General features: G+C 41.4%; 1 protein-coding gene across 5 annotated transcripts in view; it reads left to right on the top strand.

The window, feature by feature from the left end:
* The window catches only part of LOC109462811 (casein kinase I-like), a 23,623-nt gene extending 8,385 nt beyond the window's left edge, over nt 1-15,238 (top strand). Inside the window, exons 3-9 of one of the 5 annotated variants that reach the window (XM_019759428.1) lie at nt 4,421-4,569; nt 5,874-6,102; nt 6,854-7,024; nt 8,371-8,519; nt 10,362-10,539; nt 12,119-12,307; nt 15,001-15,238. In XM_019759428.1, coding sequence (XP_019614987.1) covers nt 4,421-4,569; nt 5,874-6,102; nt 6,854-7,024; nt 8,371-8,519; nt 10,362-10,539; nt 12,119-12,307; nt 15,001-15,086 — 1,151 coding nt within the window. In that variant the 3' untranslated portion in view covers nt 15,087-15,238. Of the gene's footprint in view, nt 1-4,211; nt 4,361-4,420; nt 4,570-5,873; nt 6,103-6,853; nt 7,025-8,370; nt 8,520-9,055; nt 9,205-10,361; nt 10,540-12,118; nt 12,308-15,000 lie in introns of all 5 variants that reach the window. The other 4 variants (XM_019759429.1, XM_019759427.1, XM_019759426.1 and 1 more) reach the window with 4 other exon arrangements.

Raw genomic sequence — 15,238 nt, 5'->3', positions numbered from 1 at the left:
CCTCGTGGGAACCAGCTGGACCTGATTACTGAAACATTTATGCCTGAAATCTCACGATGGATCCGAGAGGACAATATGAACATCAGGGCTCTCCCTAAGCAATGAAGCAAGGGTGCTCCCCTCTCCCCAAAAATCCTAGCTCCTCTCCCAAAATGTTCAAAGTTAGGTTTTTCTCTTAGTATTTTCTTGAAAATTTGCTGATTTTTCATAAAAAAATTAGAGAGCACCTCTCCCCTAAGAATTTATGGGGAGACCCATGTAACATCTTTCTGCTGCTTTCTTTCAAAATCCCCTTTGTTACATTGTGCAACTCCTGCATACGTAAGGCCTAGGAAAAAAAAAATGTTGTGTTTCCTGTTTCCCAACCGACCCTAGAAAAAACTGCAGACCCTAGACTTTTTTGGGGGGATGGATCCCTGCAAGGGACATAAATTTTGTACAAGTGCAAGGTCATTTTCACTTGCCCGAACCAACTTTTGACGCCCCCAAAATATAAATATTTCAATGTATAATTTTACTACCACCAAGGAAATTTATCTTATTTTGGAGTTTATTATGTTGGATGCTTTGTTTATTGAAATAAGGTGGTTTGACTTGCTCCGAACACTTTAGTGGCTATACTTTGCATCCAAAAAATTTAGTGTAGGGGCACATTCACTTGCCCGAACAGCCCTATGGTTACGAGACCCCAATGTTTTTGTTGTGATCCGCTGTAAAACGACACATGTGTACATGTGTCTCGGGGCAGTCCAACGCGTGGCATTCCTCCCCTAAAATAGCCGCACGACACACAGACCCTGCTTATTCGCTACACACTGTTACAAACACTTGTGTGAGAAGTCCGCCACACTTGTGTGTTTTGGCTCAGAGTTTGTAACTACAAGTGTATCAACAGTATAGATAAATGAAGTGATACACTTGTACAAGTTACTGTTACAGAACACAGTTAGCTTGCCAAGTCTCCTTTAGCAGGCTTGTTTAGAAAGATAACTTGTCTTGGGAGAAGTCCCAAGTCCTGTTGATAATTAAAATATCAAGCTTTTACTCAAGTAGCAACCAAAATATTATCCATACGTGGATGCCTAGCAGAAAATAGCTTTGAACGTTGAAGTACATGTAAATCTGCAGTACTAGTATTTCACCTGCACAAACACGTTTGCAACTTCACATCATGTACATACTCCATACACATCAAGCACAATACACACATACAGCTATTTTTGATGTGAGCACTGTACACTCGTGGCTGTACAGTTTTTGGTGAGAGGTATTGGTGTTATCACATGTCAATGTCATATATTCCTTGTTCACATCTCTTGTAATGACGAAGAGGACTAAATATCATGAAAAACATTGGATTGACATTAAAACAAACACTTGAAGATTTTACAGTGAAATATTAATCTTGAAGGTGAGTTGTGATGGGGGAGGGGGGTACACAGCTGTGTGTCCTTTGGATGAGCTAATGATGTCTTACCCATCAGTCAGAATGATGGAGAGGGTTATGTAATGGTACTCCCCCGGTTAATAATACCCCTTCCCTTGTATCGGTGACTCACCCCCGACCAAAAATAGTCAGTCTTTTTCCTGGTACTGGTCCCTTGGTTTGGCCTGTGGCACAGTTGTATAGGTCAGGGATCAATAAAGGATAAACTGAAAAATCAGTGCAAAAACAGACCAAAGTTTGTACCTTTTTACACACTGGTTCTGGGAGTGAATCTAGCTATACAGTATACCCCATCCAAATTTTACAAATAGTCGTAGAATAAATTTTGATACTGTACAAATTACATAATGATAATACGAATGAGTAATGACTGTTCTTGGCTGTAAATTAGCAGTTTAATTAATTACAAAGTATAATAGACATTAGCCAGATCAGTGTATATCTTTCCAGTCCAATCCATCGTTGATTGTTTCTTGCTATGTTTGTATAAAATAAAATGATACAGTGTCACTTCAACAAAAGGTAGTGGATGCTACCTGAAACATTTGATGGTTTCCGAAATCATATCCAGTTGCTTGAGTAACTGTTTCTTTGCATAAAATGATACAATGTTGCGAAGCTGGTCTTTGTTTTACCCATGTCTGAGTGAGGGAGTATTTTGAACCCTGGTTAAGGTTCTAGAATCAGGTTGGCAGGCTGCCATGGCCAGTGTCTACATCATGTGCCTGTGTGGCTGTGTAAAACTGAGCCTGGCATGAGATCTAGAGCTGAGCACAGGAGCCAAAAGGCAAGGGATTTTCAGGTGACTGTACTTGGCTTAGCATTTAGCATGGTAACCTTTGGATCCAAGGGCAGATATATTCAGAAAAAAAATAAATGCAGGAAGAGACTGCAGTTTTTGTGTTAGAATGTCAAGTGTTTTTAATTGGTGAACCATTCTAACTAGAATCAATACTTCAATACTTTGAACAGGAAGTAATTTGCTGGTTACCCTTTTCCCATTAAACTTGTATGGCACAGTACAATTATGTTGAACAAAAGTAGGGAACGTGCATACATGCACGTACACACACACACACACAATTGAATCAAAAGAAAAGGACACAGTCAGGTCTTCATAAATAACCATCCTAGACAATTTTGGGCCACCTGTAATGTCATCCTTACAGACAGATCGTACGTAATCACATTGGAGGCTGAGAATCTAATTTTAAACTGTCTACGGTTCTGACGTCACAGACATATTCTGAAGAGTTGTTCTGGTGTGAAATAGGCTGTTACTATGACAACGGTGCGCATGCACAGTTGTTGAGGCTCACGTGGAATGATAAACAGTATTTGGTGCCTTTCTCACTGATAGTCACCTGTTATGTCAATCCTTCCACAAACATGTTAAATGATAAAAAATAAGAAATGTTGGTAAATCTGGGGCTATTTTTCCTGGGCTTTGGCTTCCAGTATTTGCTGTATTTCACAAATTTCTATGTCTTGTGACATTTGGTTTCAACTGTTTGCACTGTGATTTGAGAGAGGGTAGACAAGTGTAACACCCTTCGGTCGAAACAGGAAACACCAGAAGTGGTGCAGGCTCCAGGAATGTTCCAATCTCCCTGCCTGGTCTCTAGAGCCGTCTCATGTTGAGTGAGAACATGGCAGCAGTGGTGTTGACGTTCCTCTGTTTTGTCCTACTGTAGACATAAACAGCCCTAAAGGCCTCTTGGAAATGGGCTAAGATGTTGTAAACATGCTGTTTTTATGGTATACATACTGGTCAACATTCTGATAATAAACTTCTCTGCTGGCCTATACTATAGACGTAAGCAGTCAGAAGACTTGTCGGAAATAGGCTTAGAGTAAGATAGATCTTGAAAACATGCTGGTTTCCTGGTATATATCATTATATGCTGGTCAATGTTTTGATTATAAACTTGACTGCTGGACTGCTACTAAAACATAACCAGAAGACCTGTTGGAAATGAACTTAGAGCTTGTAAACATGTCGGTTTTCTTGTCATACACACTGGTCAACATTCTGATTATAAACTTCTCTGCTGGTCTGTAGACATAAGCAGTCAGAAGACTTGTGGAAAATGTGCTTATGTCTGTAAACATTCTGTTTTCTTGGTATATATACACCTGTAAACATTCTGAATCTAAACATACATGCTGGATAGCCATAAGCATTATGTTGGAAACATGGTTCTGCTTAGCAGAATTGGTTCTGTTTTGGTTTGGTTTGGTCTAACCCAGATGATTTATGAAGTTACGGCTGGATGCACATGTCTGGGTAGCTATGGGGAGCAAGGACACAACACACACTTTTGTAGGTACAGTAGTATACACTGAAACTTTACACTGAAAAAATGGGTCAGCCAGCCTTGTGTTAAAGTTGTTATTAAGATTGATAGATAAGGAATTATAAGACTTTGTTGCTATGAAAATATGTAGAAAAATTTACTATAAGAATCTTGCTCACAGTCACAGTTTTTTCACATTAACCCTGGTACTACTGTATTATGTTGTGATAGTCAGTTGTTAGGACTCCAGGAATACTAATCGCTAATGAAAATGCAGTGACAGAAGCAAGCAAGGTTTCTGGCAGAGGCTTATTCCAGATATACACTGCATTAGTACATTGTTCTGTGATTGTGTGAAAGGTGTATTGAACCCTATGAAATGTTTTCCCTCCCTCCTGTAGGATTGTCCCAGGCCATTCCCCCTGTGTGTGTGTCTTCCAGCATAACGTGTTATTTTCTCCGAACAGTGGGGATTCCTACGATCAAATGGTGTGGGGTGGAAGGCGACTACAATGTCATGGTCATGGAGCTCCTGGGCCCCAGCCTGGAGGACCTTTTCAACTTCTGTATGCGGAAGTTCAGCCTCAAGACTGTTCTTCTCTTAGCAGACCAATTGGTAAGGGTGCATGGGCTAATGGTGACTCTATTTTTTCCTTTTCCCCTTTTTGCACACTAGTCGGGATTCCTACCATAAAATGGTGTGGGGCAGAGGGGGACTACAATGTAATGGTGATGGAGCTACTCGGGCCTAGCTTGGAAGACCTTTTCAACTTCTGCTCGCGCAAGTTCAGCCTGAAGACTGTCCTTCTGCTGGCCGACCAACTGGTAAGCATGCCTCGATCTCTGGTCCCCCCGCCTACCACGGATCGCATCGGACGTGGTCTGGTCTGGTCGGACGTTTTTGATTGAAGTTTTCGATGATTCTCTGTCGCCCTCCCTCTATATGCGTCTCCCAAGCTACGCGTCACCGTGTGCGCCACTTCACACTTACGCATTGTTTTTCCGTTCACTTGTTGGTTGGTCGGTGGTGCCCTTTTTTTCCACTCCTAACAACACACTAACAACATAACAGACTTGGACACGATTTACACGCAGGCAAAAATCTGATGGTGCATAAAATGCGTACACACGCAAGCGTATAGAAAACTGTGCACATCGAATTTTTCCTGTGTGTTAATCAGCCTGCTTTGACATACATCAAGAACGTACCTTACCTCAAGTGCTAGCGTACAATCTGAAGGTACGTTCTTGACATACGTCAAAGCAGGCCAATTTACATGCAGGAGAAATTTGATGTACGCAGTTTTCATACACTCCTGTGTGTGTATACAGTATATTTGTACCATCAGATTTTCCCCCACATGTAAATCGGGTCTTGTCTGCCTAACACGGATGCTTTTCATGTTCTCGCAACTGGAAACTCATCTGGTGTTGTCAAATAATTGATTTGTCAACGCAAGAAAGCAGACTCAAGGAATAACTGTGTTCATGGTTCCAACTGCGAATGCGCTGTGTGAAACATTGTGGGTCAAAAGTCAAAGTTGAGATTCAGGCAGGGGCCCGTCAACTTTGACCTATTACCCACAATACATAAAGCCGCACATGCACAGTTGGAACAATGAAGCAGCTTGTTTTCAGCCATTTCTGTGGCCTTCCTCAACACTAGTGGGTATAGACTGGTGTTCACCTTTGACCCATAACCTATGTCACATGATCACTATGTGGTGGGTCAGTCATTGTGAGGAAGGCCATGGGGATATTTCTTTTGAGTCTGCTTTGTGTTGGTTGCAAGGGCTAACTGCTTTTTGTGTTATTTGCATGATACTTTATTCTTATTTGAATTCATTTTTTGGGAACAATATGCACCTAACATCAAAGTTGGGGGCACAGAAAAGAATTTGATGTACAATTTAAAGTAGAATGCTCACCAAAACTGAATTACAGCCTCTCTTCTAAGCTTGAATTTGAATTTTTAACTAACTCAAAACAAGTAAGACAATTTTTTCAGTTGCTAATTGATTTATCTTCCGCAACATTGAAAATGCCTCTGCAAAATGCAGACTACAGGTTTCGGTATCTCTAACTCTACATACACATGTCTTCTCTTCCATGCCCCTCCCTCCACACAGATAAGTAGGATAGAATACATCCACTCCAAAAACTTCATCCATCGAGACGTGAAGCCGGACAACTTCCTGATGGGTCTGGGTAAGAAGGGGAACCTGGTGTACATTATCGACTTTGGGCTGGCCAAGAAATACCGGGACGCCAGGACCCACCAACACATACCCTACAGAGAGAACAAAAACCTGACGGGCACGGCAAGATACGCCTCCATCAACACCCACTTAGGAATAGGTGCGTTTGTTTGTTTTTGTTTGTTTGTTTGTTTGTTTGTTTGTTTGAGCATTTTTTGTCATGAAATGTGTTCTGCTTTCTGAAACATGAACTTAGTGTTCAGCATCTGTCTTTCCATCATTTGAAGGAATTAGTCTGCAAATATATGGAAAGAGATTGCCATTAAACCAAGCTTAGACTGCCAGCAAAATTTGCTCCTCAAAATGCAGGAAATAGCATTTCAGAGCACATTTAGTCTCAAAGTATGTTTGCACTATTCTGCTACACAATGCTAGAAATTCCACCAATGATTGTAGAAGGATATTTTCATCCCAAATTCTCTTTTTTTTTTCAAAAGTCTTTTGTAAGGTATGTTAGTCTCATAGTATTTTAGCATGTGTGTAAAACATATAAAAGCCAAAAAGTTATGTCCAACACTAAAAGTAAATTGGGCAAGTCCAAATTTACTATTAGTGTTGGACATAAAGTTTAGCCTTTTCGTCGCAGTCTCATAGTATGTTTGCTCTATGCTATAACTGCAGAAGATACCACTTGCACCTTGTACAATTGTTGTACATTATGTAAATTTTGTATGTTTTTGTTTTCTTCCTCCCTGCAGAACAAAGCAGAAGAGACGACATGGAGTCTCTGGGTTATGTCCTGATGTACTTTAACCTGATGTTCTTTACTATAACTGCAGTAGATACCACTTATACTTTGTACAATCGCTGTATAAAGTATTGTATGTTGTCTTTTCTCTCCCTCCCTCTAGAACAAAGCAGAAGAGACGACATGGAGTCTCTGGGTTATGTCCTGATGTACTTTAACCTGGGCAGTCTGCCGTGGCAGGGCCTCAAGGCCGCCACCAAGCGCCAGAAATACGAGAGGATATCCGAAAAGAAAATGTCCACTCCCATAGAGGTCCTGTGCAAGGGATATCCCTGTAAGTTCTCGTGTCAGTGGTGGAAGCACCACTGTCTGTGTGTAGTAGGAAGTGTTTGGTATAAAACTCTTGCGTTGGTAGAATCCATAGTTTTAGAGTGTAAGCTTGTTCCAACACAAAGAAATATTCACCAAAATATTCGACCAAAAATTTATGGTGAGTTATTTCTTTGTGTTGGAACAAGCTTAAACTCTATAACTACAAAATATGTGGCTGTGAAGTTACAAGTATAGATATATTATGGAATAAATCACCTTTTTCTTCACTGTTGCTTTTGGTTAGATTTTTGAAGAGGCAGTTGCAGATTTAGTCTTAAATAAGTCACATCCCTAAAACTTTATATGTGTAGAGCAACTTTTGGATCAGATTCTATATTGTCATAAGACCACATAGATTTGATATCATGGATGACCCTCAGAAAATGTTATGAAATCTTAACCTGGGTTCCAACTTCTATAGTTAATTAATGCTGGTTTCCTCCTGTCACTTGCTACCCTCCAAGTAACTGGTGATGTGGTAGCAAATGAAAAGAGAAAGCCAGCAGTTACTACAGAGGATGGCACCCAGGGTAATAGAAATCTGCTGTTGACAATGTTTTTTGTGCAGATACATCTTCAGATGATGTTATCCATGATGTCAAATTTGTGTGGCATTGGTGTCACGTGTGTCTAGTGATGCATACCTAAACCCAATTTTAGGTTCAGGTCCGGATTCAAGTCCAGAGGTTTAGGTTCAGGTCCGGACTTGTAAGTCTGGACCTAAACCCATGGCATATACAAAATTGCATGTTGGCAACCTTGCAATGTTGTCTGGGTGAAACTTTGGCCACATAACATGGAGGCCTGTACTTGACGATGCCCGATGGCAATGTTTTCTTCATTTTACAGCAAAGATTTTTGAATCTACGGAAGGTTTTAGGTGGTTTAAAAAGAAAAGGGGTATGTGAAATGGTCTTTTATGGTAATAAGTCCGGACTCGGTTCTTGACTTTTAGGTTTTTTTGGACTTGGACCTAAACATTCTTACAAGTCCGGATCCAAGTCCAGTGAACCGGTATGCATCACTAAGTGTGTCCATCGAAATGTACCTTCACAGTAACTGTTGTGGTTGGTTTAAAGATGTGGTTGTTTTTAACTCACCTGTGACTTGTCATTTCCTTTAAACTTAGTGTAGTTCAAGTTTATACAAGTGTTAAAAGGTTTAGTTGAAGTTTATACAAGTGTAAAGTAGTCTTTTCACTTTGCACGTAAGGTAGCACATCATTTTTTTACCTCCATAAAACCTGCTCCAATCTTTAGGGGGTCGAGGTTTTTAAAGTTTGTGTTTTTGCGTCTCTTTCTCTTCCAGCGGAATTTGCGACCTACATAAATTACTGTCGCTCGCTCCGGTTCGATGCAAAACCGGAATACTCGTATCTTAGGCAATTGTTCCGAAACCTGTTCCATAGACAGGGGTTCACATATGACTACGTGTTTGACTGGAATTTGTATCACCTTGTAAGTATTGCTACTGTTTTATATATATACGTTTCAGGGGCCTGCTTGGCTAGACTTGGAGTTTTGTGTGGTTTGTCAGGATACCTCTGAAGTATTCGAAAGCTTTAAGTTGAATAGTTTAACCTGCTCCCTGCTAAAGTAACCTTTTGACATCAAATTTGTGTTGTTCACAAGGGTAGGCAGTCGGGAGAAGGTTAAAATTAAGGTGTAGAATTCAAATCTAGACCCACAAAAACTGTCATTTCTGTCAACATTGAAACAAACTTTGCTCTTACTTTTTGACACTTGAACTCATCAAGCATGTACCTAATTTGAAAACATTTGACAAAAATGTTATGAGGAATGATGTACATTTTCGCCACTTTTTGTCAATCTCAATTTTATCTTACATTTTGACTTATTTTTAGTCAGAATTTCGTGAAGTTGAAGTTCATCTGACGAGACCACACAGCACCCCAGGTGCAGCCAGCGCAGGCCCTGATATACCGTCACTTAGATCCGTTTTGTGAACCTCTCATTTCTTTTTCTCTTTTCAGCGGAGTTTGCGACCTACCTAAATTACTGCCGATCGATTCGCTTTGACGACAAACCAGACTACTCGTATCTAAGGCAGTTGTTCCGAAATTTGTTTCATAGGCAGGGGTTCACTTATGACTACGTGTTTGACTGGAATATGCTAAAATTTGTAAGTACCAACGAGGTTTGGCCCTCCAGATTGTTACTCTACTACTACCTTTTTTTTGCATGAGGGGTGGGGAGGTTTGATTTGGTTTCCTGCAGTTCACATTCTTTCTGCTAGGGGAAGACGGGGGTGTCTTGCATGCTTGTGTGGTGCTACAATGTACTTTGACCCCTTTGAGCCTTTAAGATTGACATGACAATTTGATCGATAGATGAATTGAAAATGAATTGCAGTGCTCTTGTACATTTACTTACACCTTGTGGAATTCAGATGCTTGTGCCTATAGAAATGATTGATGAAAAGTTTCTATTATGTATTTGATCAGGCTTCCTTATAACACTAGAAATGGGCTTTTGCAGTGAGTAGATGAAAAACTAACAATTGCCTAAAAAAATGTAAAGCCTCCAATTTCTTAACTCTTATAACAAATTTGTGAGAACTGGTATGGTTTGTTTAGTTGAAGATTTGATGTGATTTTCCAATCTTTGAACGTGCTTTATTTGATGTGCTTTATCTTGTTATTAAGTATGAAATTATATGTAGGACAAAAAGCTCCGTATTATTGAAAATTTTCGCTTGGATTGGGTGATTGAATATGAAATAGTATCTAAATTTCAGATTAAAACAATGTTTTCTTGTCTAGCTTTCACAACTTTCAATCATGTAACATTGAATGTTTAAAATTAAAAATTATCTTTGACCAGGACAAATTGAAGAAACGTTCTGCTGATCATTGGAAACTGGTAAAACTGCATGAGGCCTACACTGCAACTTTTGCCCGATGATTTGACATATAAGGCTACCCTGAATTAATTTGTTGGTTCTCAGATCTGGAAAAAATAATGCTAAACTCGAAGATGAAAACAAGAGCTTGATGCCAGGAAAATCTGTACCTTGGTACACACCTTTGGGTCAGATCCAAGCACACTGTTTTCATCTTGTTACCTTTACAGTCAAAACTGCCCAAGAAGACCACTCAAAGGACCCTTAAAATCTGCTTTATGTGAACAGCTACGGCTAGATTCTAATGTTGGTCATTGTGGCCAGGTGGTCCTTATATAGAGGTGGTCACTTGTAACGATTTGACTGTACTTACGATATCTATGGCCTGATTATTAATCCTTGTGGTTCTATTTTCCCCTCCCCGATGTTATTACCAGGGTGGCAGCAGTAGAAGTTCAGACGACACGGACCGTGACAGGAGAGAGGACCGGCACCACCACCACAACAACCCGCGGACCTCCACGCCGCGGGCGCTCACCGGCACCGCCACCGCGGGCAGGTTACGCACCGGGGACGCCACCAGCCCACAGGCCGCCACGCCCTCGCCTGCTGCTCGTAAGTTGGATGTCGTAGCAGGGAACGCAGCACAGGAACTAACCAATCATTTAGCCTGATTACATGAAGCTTCTAGCAGACTTTCCACTGGTTGGGACACTAGAAGCATGATAGCCAACACTCAATAGTGATCAAACCTAACTACATTATGCTTCTTGCATCCCTTCCATTGCTTAGGCCCCTAGAAGCTTGATTGTCAACACTTACTAATGATTCTAGCCTCATGACTACATGTACATCAAGCTTATAGCTGTCCTTCCACTGGTTTGGCCTCTGGAGGCCCTTCCACTGGTCAGGCTACTAGAAGCTTGATGACTAACCGTAACACAAGACAATGATCTAGCCTAATGACTAATCAAGCTTCTAGCTGCCCTTCCAAATTGGTCGGGCCCATAGAAGCTTGATGGAAAATACTGTACATTTGTACTAACAAATGATCTAGTCCTACATTATGGCCAAAAGTTAGTCAATGACTTTAGCCTGACTACATCAAGCTTCTAGCTGCCCCTCCACTGGTTGGGCTGTTAGAAGCTTGATTGTCAGCACGTACTAATTTTTGTGTGGAGTACCAAAACACTGGTCATTTTGGATTTGGAAAGAGAATGGAAATTTTAACCCTTACATTTGTAAGTATTGTATTTTACCTTGATTTTTAATGTACAATGGTATATCAATCACATGCCAATGCATTGAAAGAGAATCCTTACTCTATATTTTTTTCTGGTTTTAGAAATCTTAATCAGATATCCAAACTGCCATTCTCTTCTCAAATTGATTGTGGCCAGCGTTCAGCTAACTGTGATTGAACTAACCAATGGCTTGTGTGTTGTGACTTGTGTAATGCCTCAAGTAAGCTTGATGTTGAGAAACTGTTGATTCTTCAAGCTCTGATTTTTGTCTTAAAAAATCTTCCCAATGTAGATTCTTGCTCATAATCAGTAACAACTAGGCTTACATTGAAGTTTCTACCATGTGTAGTTAGTGGCTGGGGACAGATTAGGTGGTGTTTTTTTCAGCTTTTTTCCAAAACATTCTAACCACAGTTTAGACATTTTTTTGGAAATTCTAACTTTAGGTAGGCTGCAAGAGGAATCAACTGGTTGGTGTGTGGCTAACCCTCCCCTGTGTTTGGCTCTTTTAGCACGTCGGCAGAACGTACTGCGCCTGTGTGAAACCCTGATTTTTCACGTTTGACGTTTGGTCAACTTCGCATCAGAACTTTGCCTGTAATTTTGCCAGACAATATCTTTTCTAGGGGTCTCCTCAGAAATCCTTAGGGGAGAGGTGTTCCCATAATCAAATCTTCGTGGAAATACTAACTGAGAAAGGCCTAAATTTGAACATTTTGGGAGAGGTGCTAGAAAGCACAATTGCTTCATTGCTTGGGTAGAGCCCTGCTTTTCCACCATAACATTTGGAAACTACAGTCGTGATATTAACGTTATATACGTGAATACGACCTTATATGAGATGTTCTGCCGAAGTGCTATGCACGATACATTAGGGGTTCCGCGCAGGTACAGTACGTTCTATGCTGGCTCCGGTGCAGTAAGACGACCTCTCACCTCTTACCTTTCAGCGACCTCTCCACGACCTTTGTCCCGGGCGGAGCGGGAGCGGAGAGTGAGCATGCGGCTGCACCGCGGGACGGCGCCCAATGTGTCGACCTCTGACCTGACGGCGACAGGGCGTACTGACCCGGCGCGTATGTCCGCCTCTCACATACACTCTGGGAACCTGGTGGGAACAGGGCTGAACTCTGGGCTAGGTACGCAGGGCTGGTTTGGTCGGCTGGCTGGCGGTGTGGTTCAACGGCTTGCGCTCGCAAAATTCTTGCATCTTTCTCTCAAATTTCTTGCAAAAAGTGCAGTTCACCACAATTTAAATCGGAAGTTGAGTCTGTACAATTTTCTAGTGTTTTGTCAGATACTACTGTTTAAAAAATTTACCAAGGCCAAAGATCGACACTTGATGATAACAATGATGATTCAGACCAGAAGCTAAATCTATACAAATTTGAAGGTCTTCTCATTCATTGTATGTAATGCTCTGTTTCCCCAAGAGATACACTTACTGAGGAACAGCACTCAAGGGCTATAGAAATCAAAACAAGTGTGCCACAAGTGCCTCAGATGATTGTACACTTTCCTCTTTTGATGGTCAACTAACCTAACAAAATTACCAATACAAGATCAGTGTGTTTTCTTCAAGCGTCTCCAAACTCTTCAAAACTCAACTTATTTCAAAAGGACGTCTTGGTCTGTTTACCTTGACTTGCCCTATCTTCTTGAGGGCTTTACGTTTGGTGGTGGCTTTTCTTCTGTTGCCAGAGTGGTACTATCCTTCACAGACTCTGCCCAGGTTTCAGCCTATGAGACCCATAATGCAGCCTGAGCATCTGTCCTCAGCCACTTGGAGATAGCTAGATGGGGGAGGGGGGCATCAGGGTCGCAGTTGAAGGTCATGTGTATGTTCCTTTCCTCCAGGATGTTTTTCGTGTCGACTCTCTAACCTCAAGGTCTGTACTTACTCACTGTTCTACCGTAACATCACAGTTCACGAAGCTTGGAAAAAAAGTTGCCAAATGCCAATTCTCTCAAAATTTGTTTAAAAAATAGCTTTTTGAAAGTCATCAAGAAAAGATGAAAGAAACCCAAATACATGTAAAAGATTAATGTAACCAGTTTAAAACACTAGAATAATTAGGAGTATCATTTGGTATACTATTTCAAAATTCTTCCAGTTGGCTTCAAAGACTAGCCCTTGTTACTTAGAGTATTAACCAACATTTCTATTCACATGGATTTGTGAGCATCAGATAGCAAGCACAAATGTGGTTTTAAGATCTTTTGCTCAAGAACATAAAACATGCAAAATACAGTTTGAAATAGCAAATGCAAACCAACTACTTTGGCACCATGGTTGCTCACCAAGCAAACCAATAAATCGAATGTGTTAATAGGATGCAGAGCAGTGTTTTGTACAGACCTTGTGGTTTATATCTGTACCTCACATACCTCATTCCACCCCAACGTCTGATGTGTTCTTGAGGTTTTCTCTAGTCCGCATGAGCACGGACCCACTCACACAGTTTGCATCGTCACTAAGAAGTTAGCAAATGAACGAACGAACGAACGAACGAATGCCGTTTTGACTCGACTGCAACCGATAGAAAGAAGGAAAGAAAGAGAAGTTGGGCCACACTGATTTGATTTTATGGATGACATCTGCGCTCACATTGATTTTTGCCTGTTGTAAAAAAAAATAATAATCACGTCCTCCGAGGCTCTGGCCTGGGTGCCATCCTCTGTAGTCCATGGTAGCTAGCGACAACAAGGAGCCGGTGGTAACTCTGGAGGATGGCACCTAGGCTACTGAAGCTCCACGACTCAAGAAATGGTCAGCATGTGCTGGCTTGTCTTATACCTGCCTATGTACTACCACAAATTCAAAGCTTAGTTTGTATTCCTGTGGTTTAGCAGCGTTTTTATTTTTGGCCGGAATCATTTTCATTTGCCCGCGCTCACAAGTTTAGAAGTCTCCAGCGGATGTCATCCATAAAATTGAGTCAGTGAGGCCTCGGAATGAGAAATTGCAAGCTCTGTAGTGGTTGGTCCCTGCGCATCCCCCGTGTGCGGCGGCGGTGTGCCGATCGTGTGAGTGGCGGAGGCGTGGTGTGAAGATTCCGACTGTCTTCATCACCCCTTCTCTAGGTCCCAAACAGAAACGGGCCAAGGCCGAAAGGAGAAAGTCTTCCCACATCACGCCCGAAGCCTCTTACGGAAGTACGTAACCCTGTACCGTAGCATGGGATGGTCTGAAGTCTAGATGCAGCTTGCCCTGGTTACAACGCCACCGCATCCCGTCCCCCTTTCACGTAAAACATTACCCACAACAGGGGGTGTGCACAAAACATTAATAATAATACAACTTACTTACATATCAGTACAAAAATTAAGTATAAAAACATTAATAATAATACAACTTACTTACATATCAGTACAACTCCCCTCGGCAAACTTACCCCCCCATCCAAAAAAAAAAAATACTTGCACTTCCTAGAGAAGAACGTTGCTTGGTGCGATTTGTCCCCCGTGACGTCAGCATGACTGCATGTGTCGTTGTTAGTGGTTCATCCCTTCCCTTCTTACTTCCCCTGCTGTCCACTTTTTAAACCTCATGTCGATACTGTCTCACTTCTCTTGCTGTGTAACTGCTGTCGCTTATTCTTTGGGTTTCTTTTAGCGTCTTTGCCTTTTTTTAGTGTCTTTGCCTTTTTTTTTTAGTGTCTTTGGCTGTTTTTTTATGTGCAGAAATTCTTTTGTTTCGTCTTTCCCTGTTCTATCTCACTGGGTTCGTCTGTTTGTTTTTTTTCCCTTCCTCTTGTTTTACGTGGAATTTAGGCTTGCTTTGTGGCGTGGCTTCCCTAACGTTGTCTTTTATCATTTTTTTTACGTGTAGGTTTGCGGAGAGGAAGCGCGTCAGGGCGAGAGAAAGACGGAGACACGACCGGGCGATCGACGTCGTCGAGGCACATCAAGAAGTAGTCGGAGATTCCTGGAGGACAAAACTTTGCACAACGGAGAACGAACCTGACTGGAGAAACAAAACTTGAGTGTGTTGCTGGGAATGGTGTGATGTACTGTGAAGAAAAAACAAACGTGAGGAGAAAGAGAGAGATTATGAAGAAGAAAAAAAA

This window comes from Branchiostoma belcheri, unplaced genomic scaffold (genome assembly GCF_001625305.1).
Source record: "Branchiostoma belcheri isolate BF01 breed outbred unplaced genomic scaffold, Haploidv18h27 scaffold12, whole genome shotgun sequence".
Taxonomy (NCBI): Eukaryota; Metazoa; Chordata; class Leptocardii; order Amphioxiformes; family Branchiostomatidae; genus Branchiostoma; species Branchiostoma belcheri.
This window is presented reverse-complemented; position numbering and strand designations above follow the sequence as displayed.